The 10,916-nt window shown below is 43.9% G+C and overlaps 1 protein-coding gene across 2 annotated transcripts; it reads left to right on the top strand.

The window, feature by feature from the left end:
- Positions 1–3,619: 3,619 nt before the first annotated feature.
- On the top strand, positions 3,620–9,388 carry LOC147455681 (uncharacterized). Of its 2 annotated transcripts, XM_086514407.1 has the most exons (4): positions 3,620–5,015; positions 5,105–5,186; positions 5,731–5,807; positions 8,522–9,388. In XM_086514407.1, exons 1-4 carry the CDS (start codon positions 4,903–4,905, stop codon positions 8,571–8,573), a joined length of 324 nt encoding a protein of 107 aa, XP_086370533.1. In that variant the 5' UTR covers positions 3,620–4,902; the 3' UTR covers positions 8,574–9,388. The 2 variants fall into 2 exon arrangements, 1 of the variants encoding a protein (XP_086370533.1); XR_015188407.1 differs by lacking the exons at positions 3,620–5,015; positions 5,105–5,186 and having other exon boundaries at positions 5,277–5,807; positions 8,501–9,388.
- The last annotated feature ends 1,528 nt before the right edge of the window (positions 9,389–10,916 follow it).

The raw sequence follows: 10,916 nt of genomic DNA, 5'->3' as shown, positions 1-10,916 counted from the left end.
ATAATGTTGGACTATAGGGGGTGCATGTGGTTGTTGCAGCCATGGAGAGCTTGGAAAAGGGTTTGTAGAGAGAGAAAATCACTTTTAGCTACAGAATAGGTTTGGAAAGACTTTGGAAGGTGGAAAATGATGTTTTGAAATTTTTTGGAATTTTTTAGTGCACGTTTTTTACTTTTGGAGGTCAAAAATACTTTTTTGACCATGAAATAGGTTAGGGGACCTTTTAAGGAGGGAAAACTTGAAATTTGAAATTTTTTGAAATTTTTAGTGTATTTTTAAATCCGGGCCAAAAAGTGGGGGAAAAAAGGTCAAAGTGGTTCCCCCCCCCCCCCCCCCCCCCCTCCCTTTCCCCTAGCCACCTCCCTTACCTTCTCACTAGGTAAGAGGCCATTAAGAGGTGTAAGGCTACCTTGTCCCCCTACTTTTTTGAGGGTATAGAGTGTGTCCACCACCCTCTTCCTATTGGCTGGCCTCCAATTAACCTTAATCCCAAAGGGTCCCTAGAGGGTTCATATTTTTCCTAATGAACTATTCCAACTTAAATGGAAGCCTACAAGATCTTTGCAACGCGATCTTGGTGACGAATCTAGGCATGACCACGATCCTCTGCAAGCAAATTTTCCAAATTGCTTGCATCAGAAGCACGGCTTCTCCTATGCCTGACAAATGATCATCAGGTTTGCAATTTTTTGTTGTCATGAGTTTTTAACTTTATGTATGCTTTCATCTTGCAAGCCATAGATCTTCCTCCAGGAAGATCACGGATACTTGGAAACTATTGGCAAGGCAAGGCCTATTGTTCAACTTGACCAAGAGTGCACAGATGCTCGGCATGGCCGACTATTTGTTACCATTCAAGTCGCCAATAGAAGTATCACTTTTTCCATCTTCCATGAGTGGAATATGATTTTTTTTGTTGGGACAAGGTTCCTAGGCAAGATGATCTTGATGATCGATTCCATACTCAAGGCAGCTCGAACACATCGGCCATGGGTCGACAAGACGGGTCGATACAAGTCGCTGATGAGGTAAGCATTACCATTTTGTTGGCATCGAATCAATGTTTCACATGCCAACATGGCTCAAGCGTGGCTTGAGTACTTGCAGCCCTGATCTGCTGCACGGATCATCAGCAGTTCACTTTTGATGCCCATGGAATCTCTAGGAGATCGGCACACCCTGTGGCTCGGCTTCATGAAGGGTGCACAGAGCTCGGCATGGCCGACCTCTTGTCACTGCTTTCAGAAACCGACAAAGAGGCTAGCCAAGAGCTAACCACTTTTAGTTGAAATTTCTTGACAAGGTCAATTTTTTGTACATGATCGACAAGGTTGATTCTCTTTGTTATGGCATATGTCGTCAATAGCATTTGTTGGCAACGAGGCCAGACATAGTTATATGAAGCAAGGCTTCAATTTCTGCATCTTGCATTGAGCTTCCCCACGTTTGGTCTATGCTAGGAGCATACTAAATTGGGAAGGATTTGGCAATATGCTTGCAAGTTATTTCATTTCATGCGGGCATATATGGCACAAGAGAGCATAGTTGTGTACACGCCAACTCCCACTTGCACAGCAAATATGGTTATCAACCATCTATGAGACATGTATAGCTATCTCGGGACAACTGGTTACAACAACAACCAAGTTAGCCAAGTTTAAGTTTTTCTTGTTTTTTCCATGTTTACACTTTCCTTGGCAATTACTGTAATTGTGCAAAGCAAAGTGCTTTGGAAATTTTACACGGAGCAAGGCTTCTCCCTTGTGCCGCGTTACTGCCCATTGACCTGGAATCAAGGGTATTGGCATGCAAGTTTGGGGAACTGGTATGACCAGCAGTTTGCTCCCATTTTGGGTGTGGTGATATCGCGGTATGATGCCCCACTACCAATGTAGGCTGTGCAAGGCACTTCTGGTTTGGGCTCTTACGTTTGAGGCCATCACTTTTGCCAAGTGCCTAAGATTATATATGCACGGCATGCTAGCTAAGTAGAATCAATTCTACCACCTCAGGAAACATGCTTCCGCTATAACACCAGATACTTTGTCAAGGACAAGCTAAGTTCTGGATTGTTTACCATGATTTTTGGGTCGTCACAACCACATACACGGTAGGTGGGTCAGTTTGTGACTTGTTTGTGTTTTCCTGTTACCTCTCTCGATGAGAGAGTCATAGAAGAAAATCTTTGCATGCACGTTCAACATAAGATGCACACGAGCATGGCAATCAACTATCCTGGGGAGTGGGATATCGTTTTCTGAAGGTGAGGTTTATGTAGTTTATTTTACAGGTGTTTGTGCTATAATGAATCTCTGTGAGATCAATTGTTTACTCTTTGCCTGTCAGTGACAATTAAATTCTTGCTTTTAAGTGTGTGTGAGATCAAACTGTTTACTCTTTGCCGATCCAAAGCATCAATTCAAATAATTTCTCTCAAGCTTTCCCTTCCAACTTTTTACTTTTTCTATTAACAAGTTAATAGGGGATGGTTTGCACAAAGATGTTCACTGTTGCTAGGCTTAATTTCATCGTTGCCCAAAAAGGTGTGAAAAATACGTCATGGAGAGAACAAGACAGTTTAATAGTTTGAAGAATATGGGAGTGAACCAAGCTTAGGAGGTCTTTTAGACCTCTCGAGCTCATCCTCATAGTGCGTCATCTATCGTCTTGAATTTTCATGAGAAAATGAAGGACCTAGCATTTGACTTTCACTCATAGATGTGCACATATCTATCCAGATGGCTAGGTTTCTGGTGGATGCAAAATTTTCATCTTGGCTGAACTGGTTGAAAAGCGATGGCTTACTTCATAGCAAGCATATGACTTTTTGGTTCAGGTGCTATGCATGATGTTCTGTCTATCAAGGAGAGTTGTAATTTGATAACGGTCCGTCTGCTGCAGGAGCTTTAGTGGGACACTGGTTTTATAGCAGGTTGTGTGTGGCAGGAGGTCATCACAAGGAAGAGTAGTATCGATTTAAAAGATGAATGCGACAATCTTCCATCTAGTTTCTGGCTGCTACAAGAGCTCAAGAAGAGTCAAAAAAGTCTCAACTTGTTGGCTCATTGACAAGAGGAATCTCACTATTTGAGCAGGTTCCTTATCAAGCACTTTTTGGAGGATTATGCAAGCTCTTAATCAGACTCTTTTGTACAACTGAAGTGGAGGATTGGTCCTGTATTTTGAGAGCACTGCAAATGAGTGCAAGAATGTCTTTTTTTTTTGGTTTTGTTTTCAGTGGGCGCGGATTGGATCTAAGCTTCTTGCCAAAGTATTGTTTTCATGTCTTAAGTAGTTTTCGCAATCTGTGTTTTGTTTAATTATGGTCTTTTGTGTTTAATGCTATTTTGAGCCAGTCCGTGATTACGAGAATTCAAGAGAGTTGCTAAGAGAAATGTTCGTGCATAGAATTCCTAATTTTCTTCTGGTGTTTCCAACAATGGCGGTGGTGTATAAACAAGTTACTGAAGGATGGAGAACATATGCGTATTAAATGTCACCATGCTTTTATGGAAAATAATTAAGGATGTAGGTTTTTTGGGGTGAAGACGATGTTTGTTTTTCTTAGTGTCATCTGGTACATCAAGGCAAATAGCATAGCTGGCGAACAACTTGAAAGTTCTTATGGTCACCACGACAATAGCTAGCATCCAAACAAGACTCCATGTGGTTGACGAGTCCATGAAAGAACTTGCAGCCATTTGAAATTTTGCAAGAGGCATCTTTTTTTTCCAAGAAGAGCTTCCATTAGTTTAGAAAAATGCCCAATGGGCTACAATCTGCCCCTCCTAGAGAGGGCTAAATCAAATGTGGGGACTGTCCCATGAAAAGGTAAGATATGTACAATGATGACTAGATCAAGATATGGGAGAGAGATCGGCAGGTACAATTGACACACCAGGTTCCTGGTAACAGCTTAGATTCCCTCTATGCTCGGTGAGAAGAAAAGCAAAAGCATGCAGCTTTGTTTTGGGGCTTGTCCTATGAAGAAGCGGGGCCCGACTATGTAGAAGACTCTATGAGGGCAACCTTGCACACAGTGATTGGAATAAAAAATTCATGTGTTGGCCTTGTGCTCAATTTTGAGTTGGTTTGTTGGCAGCCATGATCACTCTTTGTTATGTGTAATGGGTTGATTTTTTAATTTTTGTGTTGTATTGTTCGTCGCTTTCTTCTCTAAAAGCTTGTAAAAACTTTGAGTTCTCTTCAAGGCAAGCTTTAAATCTAGCCACCATTTTGCAAATGATTTAGCGAGTTAATAGTAAGACTTTTATTTGAAGCATTCTAAATTTTATTATGTGACCAATCTATCTATCAATTGTAGGTAGGCCGGGTGATTTTATCACTCTTTGGCCTATCCAAAAGGCAAAGGCTATAGAGATGCTCTCTCTTTTTGCTGCCTAAAATATGAACTCTCTCTTTTTGCTGACTAAAATATGAAAATAATTGAGTTATATTTTAAGCATTTTTTGATAGGCCTAAAATGGCGATTGGTTGAAGTAAGATAGTGGGCCCTCATTTAGATGAGGGCTGTGTATGATTGTAAAGTCCTTGTGATAACCATGATGTTGTAATTGCATTGAAGTTATACTGGGAAATCGGGGAGACCTTACTAAGATACTCTCGAGTCTCGTGATCTTTGGGCTGAGAAGGGGAGAGGGGGGGGAGAGAGAGAGAGAGAGAGAACCTTTGTCGCAGTTGCAGTTGGAGAACCGGAAGCACTGGGGGCAAGTGCCAGGTTAAAAGGTTAAAGCTAAGAGCCAACAAGCTATGGGCAATCTCTAAGATGACGGATAGAGGGGTGAAGAAGGGCAAGTGGATGCAGTGGGTCGGGTGACCTGTTCGGGCTGTAGTAGGCAGGGCTCACTGTTGCAGGCAGGGCCCATGAAGCTACTTTGAAGGATGCCCAAGGTGATAGTGGTTAAGCCTGCCGGTGCAATTAAGCGAGTGGCCAAGGAAGCTGCACAGTCTACAGATGAGTGTATGGGTAGAGTTAGGGAAGTACAGGATGCAATGTTCGGACTGGTTCCTTGCCAATTTGGGCTTAATTAGGATTGCACCATTCCAGCTCATCGAGGATTGTCATGCACTTCTGTGATTGCAGCTTCACTCATTATGAAGGCAGGACTGAGCGCAATGCATGTGATGATGAGGAGCTGGAACAAGAGAAGGCCAAAAATGGCAAGGTTACCGTTGTTACTGCTTTTGGGATTGCGCCTTCTTTTCTCCCACACACTATCGTTTTTTCATCTTACTGTGGATACTAATTCTTTTTTGTGCTTACAATGTTCTCTGTGAGCCATGAAGCTTTCTTTAGTATAACAGCCACAAGGGCAGGAGCAAGCACAACCTTACTTTCGATGAGCTAGTGAGTCAGCTACTTTGACTGCAGAGTAGGTCTACCACAATGTTGCGGATGGCCTTTGATTGCAGTAATGACTTCCTTCAAGCTTTGTCGGTGGCAGTGATGCTTGTCCCCTTGGCAAGCATGTTGAAACCCATCAGTTCTCATGACGCCAGAGCCTTGATTGCTTTGAGCCGGCCTCCACACCTTTCTTCATGTGCTCAGTCCACACTACGATTGCTCGTTGTTGCTTGCTCTGCGTCCTCCATCTGTAGACCACTACATGCTGCCATAAACCGTTGCGCCATATCAGCACCCAATTCTCCAGATTGCTGCCGCCCATAACCATTCTCTTCAGCACAATATCCTGATGTCACTTATGTCAGAGAAATCCTACTTCTGCGTGGGCTTGCAACCATAAAGCCCTCTTCAAGGAGACGACCTCATCAGTCAAAGAAATAAGGTATGATCAGCGCCTTGAAGTAGTGAGCTTACGTGAATGTGGACAGATGTGGTGGGGAAGCAAAGCCCCACATCATTCAAGCCAATATCTGATTCAAGAACATATTTATCAACTTTGTTCTTCTTATGGTCACTGCTAGCACATACCTCGGTCTATTTAAAAGGAAATTTGTGAATCAGGATGATTCGATTCCCTTTGAACTTGAAGCAAAACGAGTTCGTTTGTTTGTTGTCCACAGCCATCCGCGCCTCTACAATGTGCCCCTGCACTTAACTCTCTTGACTCCTGAGTCCTGTGCCCTGCACTTCCCAGGCTTATAGTGAAGTTCCATCGTCCTGCCCTACGGGTTGCCAATGGCCATCCTGCATCTCCTTCATCTATGCACGACCACTTGAATGAGACTAGACTTAGCAACGCTCATAGATTTCGCCTTCCCATTTACCGTCCCCAGCATTAGACTTTGGGTCATTAGATTATGATCTCTCTCTCTCTCTCTCTCTCTCTCTCTCTCTCTCTCTCTCTCTCTCTCTGCCTCCGCCTTCACACATACCACCTGTGTCGTTCGTCCTCACACAAACGCCCTCTCTCTCGAGCGCCTTCGAACTCACACAAAGGAGCTCTGTCTCCCTCTCTCTCCATCTTGTACGCGCGCCATGTTCACTTCCCTTCAACCCTTCCTCCTATCTCTCGTTCTCTCAAGCACACTAATATAGAGATTCTCTCTCTCTCTCTCCCTCATCGCCCTGATAGCAAGCTCTCTCTCTCTCTCACACATCGCAGCAGGCCTCGCATGGTGTCGGCGTCCCTCTCTGCCTCCTGCACGTTCACATGGCAATGTGCATCTCTCTCTCTCTCTCTGCCTGCTCTCCGCCCATGCACCACTGAAAGCACCGCCAGCCACAAAAATAGACAGGCACACGTAGGAGGAGTGTTCATTCCCCGCCCCCGCCCCCCCCCCTTTAGCCGCTCTAGATTCCCCTGCTCTAGATTCCCCTTAATGCAGCTCAAAATTAGCGTTTTGCTCACCTACCTCCCCTCCAAACATACTCACTGCGAGAGAGCCAAGCCCTCCACTACCCGTCCAACAACCCTCCGTCCTCACCTGCGCTCCTTACATCCAAGCACACGCAGTGCGTCCGAAGCAGAGGGGTCGGTTAGAACAGTCCAGAAGCCTGTGTCGATGGGCGGTTTCGAGGCCTCTCCACAAGAAACGACGAATACTAAATGCCACCCGCCCACTTGCCCCAAATTCCTGCAACTGCTGCCCTTACAACTTCACTCGGGAGGCATCACTTGAAGATTCCCAATTCTCAACGGTTTTTCTAAAATCGTGCATGCATATTTTTGGTAGCATTTATTTGAGCGCAAAAGATCATTCTTTCGGGAGTACATTTTCCGATTCTCGCACACATATTGTAACGTACTGTTACAGGAGAGAGAGAGAGACCAGACCAAAACTAGACCTCCTATTCATTAATCCGTCATCTCTCTTATAGCAAGAGAGGTTGGTTACATATGCCAAGAACCTACTAGTGTCCTCCCACACTAGGTGGTCGGACACACCTACAAGACCCACACACCACAATATGCTCATTGATTTGATCCTATTCTCCCACACAAACGCAAGTAGGCCATCCGACTGTTGATAGCATGGTTGAGTACTTCCTACGGTGGGAATATAGCAATGGATGTTCTTTTGTCATCTCTTCTATCCACTTGGGATCTTCCTTCAAGGAAGATGGTAAGACCAGCACGGTTGAGAGCAGGGCTATTATGTGCTAGGCCATACACCAAGAAATTGAAAGGGCCGTGGAATTTTCGAATGTTAGGTCACCATGATATTTTGCTCATGTCTATTATGGAAGTGGTTGCCTAGCACAAGGTACATTCTAGTCCTTGTGGGGCTAAGTCTTGCCTTGTGAAACAAATCTAAAAGTCGCCTTTATCTTTTCATTATCCTTGTACTTTTAGTTTTTTCCCCCTTGGTTTTGAGTAGTTACATTGCAAATTCATGAAGTCCTTAAATTGTGCAAATAAATATTTGTATGGACCCAAAATATTCATCATGGACTACATCTTCTTAAATCATCATGTACTGCCTCTTCTTAAATCATCGTAAGACACTCACTTTTAAGTGGCTCAACTAGCGTGACTCTTCTCTTCCTCTTCAATGAGAAGCTTGATTACGTAAATTTAGTGGTTGAGATGTACAAGCTTCTAAGTGAATTATGCGCGCTACGATCTTTTACTTTCTATAGTTGCTAAATAAAATTGTAGCCATCAATTTATGTCCAGTCGAGTTAAGTCACTTTGCATGCAAGCCAAAATCGATGTAGAAGGAAAAGATTATAGGTCAAAACTCTATGGGCATGGAAACACTAGGTCGACTCACTTTGCATGCAAGCCAAGATTGATGTAGAAGAAAAGATTGCAGTCAGAATTCTATTAGCCTAGAGGGAGTTTTGAGATCCTTATGTGTATGTGAAGCTCTAGATGACCAATTGGATTTCGATAATGATGATAAGTGACACACTTCAAACCAATTTCTCTCCTTTCCCAACATTTCCATGAAGTATCAAATTTGTTTTGAACGCTTGCTATTTCTAAGTGGTAGGTATGTTTTTACCACTATGTCCATGTGGCGGGCCTTGTGATTTTATCACTTGTTTTATTTTCTATTTTTTGATTGGCAGATGGTTATTCATTGTTTGCAGCACGAAGCCTCTCAAGGAAATGATGAAACGTGTCGTGCTTTCAAGGAAATGATGAAACGGAGAGGTTGGGGAGGAAACTAGAAAGCGATAGGTCGATCTCTCTCTCTGTCTCTGTGTGTGTGTGTGTGTGTGTGTGTGTGTGTGTGTGTGTGTGTGTGTGTGTGTGTGTGTGTGTGTGTGTGTGTGTGTGCGCGCGCGCATGCACAAGTAAAGATGGACGTGCAGAAGAGGGCTGAAGGCCGACATCCTGACGACGTAGCTATTACAGTTCTCTCCTCATCCTCTGGTGACCTAGCTCATGCTGATGATAAGGATCTGCCATGGATCTTCCTCAGCCACTCTGGCCACCAGAAGGACGAGCTTGTGAAGCCCCTCTACGATGCCCTCCACCGTGCCGAACATAGCCCCTTCTTCGACATTGACTGCGTCGATTCTCTACCAGTGGCCATAGCTACCCGCCCCACATCTTCCAAGCTTGCCGAGCCTGCAAAATGGGAGTGGTGGTGCTGAGCGAGGACTACGTGCAGGGCCTCTGGCCGCTCTATGCTGGCTTTACCTGCTCTGGTGGAGTCACAGTCGCAACCTCAAAACAATTTTGCCACTTCAGCAGTGAGTTGTGCTCCAGCAATAGATCTCCTGAGTGGTGATTCATTTGTAGGTCCAACTGAATCGCCTCCCTAACTTGACATTTGAGAATAGTTGAAATCAAAGTTTTCCACTTAAACTTGCCCTAAAAGCCGTCATTTGTTGTAAATTATCCTGTTCAATTCAGATTTTGTACTAGCTTCATCATGGTCAAGGTCGCTTTGCACTTGCAGCAGCTACGATTTTATGTATCACCAAGATAATAAAAATTATGTTCGAGTATGTTTTTCTTCTTTCTGGTTTGCAGGAGTGTATTATGATCTGTACAGTCATTAATGGGGAATGAACTGTTCCAGAATGTCGGTGTTTTGCACCTTTGAGGACTTCAAGAGTTCATGACCTGGTATCATATTGGCATGAGAGAGAGAGAGAGAGAGAGAGAGAGAGAGAGAGAGAGAGAATTTGGTTATCCATGTTCCCTCTTGAGCAAGAGGTTTAGAGTTCAAAACTTGTCTGATAGATCTTTGCCGTCAACTCTTGGGATTGTTCCCACAGATGTCTTCTTCTTCTTCTTCTTCTTCTTCTTCTTCTTCTTCACACACACACTTAACATCCTAGAAACAATCTTGAGAGATCTCAAAGATCTTTCTATAAAGTCTTGAGTTTAAGATCTCTTACTCAAAGAGGGAGCTGGGATAACCTATCTACCATGGGTGGGTCATAGGAAGGTCATTCTAGTTTCCTCTTCTTATTCACATTTAGTAATGCTCACCATTTTCAGCTTTTGTCGCTATACCCTTTTGCCATCCCGCGCTTGGATTGTGCTGCCACTACGCGCGACTTAGAGCATGTACACACGGTGAGTTTCTTAACTGTTCCTAAACTTTTCTAAAGGAATGAAAAGGAACCATTTCATTTTCCCACGCACATCTCTATCTTTGTTCAAATGTACATGTGGAGGTCACTTGTGGGAAAGGCTCAAGTAGACAAAACCTTTTAAAGCAAATGACCTACAACTTCACGGGAAAGGAGCATTCCTTTTCATAAACTTTACGAAAAGGAACAAGTAAACCTAGTTTTTAGGAAAACAATGCAAAATCACCATGTGAACGTGAAACTTTGAAGAAAAACCCATGTTTTCCTTTCCCAAACTCACCGTGTGAATACCTTGTTATTGTTAGTGCCACCTTTGCCTCGTCAACATTTACTGCTTGGTTGGTATCATCTCTTTTGCCTCGTGCTTGTGTTTGCTGCTCCTGGCTGCAGTATGGCATTGCCCATGTCTGTTGCCATGTGCTTTTGGTGTTCCATTGGCCCTTTTGCACAGCATGAGGGAGAGCTAGTTGTGGGTGTGCTTGTGCTGCACTTACCTATCTTCATCTGCCTTCTCCAACTAGGAAAGAATGTTAGAAACACAGAACGCACGTGCACAGGTTATGCCGGGTTTCAGCATCCACTTTACCATTGTCGTCTGCCAACACGGTCGCTTCTTTGGACGCCTCAGTGGTGGCTGCACTCGACTGTGGAGCTTTTGTTGCTGCTTTGGTTTGTTGTCTCCTGACAGGGTGATTTCCTTTTCTTTTATTGGTCTCCTTGGCGTTTTTCTTCCTTATTTTCTTTTTCTTTGATTGATTTGTGTGGTGTGGCGTTTGTTTGTTTGTGTTAGTCTTGATGAAATATGGAGCCAACACAGCTTTAAGGTAGCAAGAGTCGACTTCTCTCTCTCTGTGGACGTCGAACAGTTGCTTCTTGCCCTCCCAACTTTCCTCGCGGGCGGGAGGGCTGGGTGTGCTACTTTGTTTTGAGCATG

This window comes from Adiantum capillus-veneris, chromosome 6, assembly GCF_014529385.1.
Source record: "Adiantum capillus-veneris isolate H3 chromosome 6, ASM1452938v2, whole genome shotgun sequence".
Lineage (NCBI taxonomy): Eukaryota > Viridiplantae > Streptophyta > Polypodiopsida > Polypodiales > Pteridaceae > Adiantum > Adiantum capillus-veneris.
Note: the sequence above shows the minus strand (reverse complement) of the source record. Positions and strands in the feature narration are given on the sequence as shown.

Coding starts and splice junctions, on each gene's coding strand:
- LOC147455681 (XM_086514407.1), top strand. CDS start 4,903: ATGCCCAAGGTGATAGTGGTTAAGCCTGCCGGTGCAATTAAGCGAGTG. Junction 5,016..5,104: donor AGGGAAGTACAGGATGCAAT/GTTCGGACTGGT, acceptor CTGTGATTGCAG/CTTCACTCATTATGAAGGCA. Junction 5,187..5,730: donor AGAAGGCCAAAAATGGCAAG/GTTACCGTTGTT, acceptor CACTTATGTCAG/AGAAATCCTACTTCTGCGTG.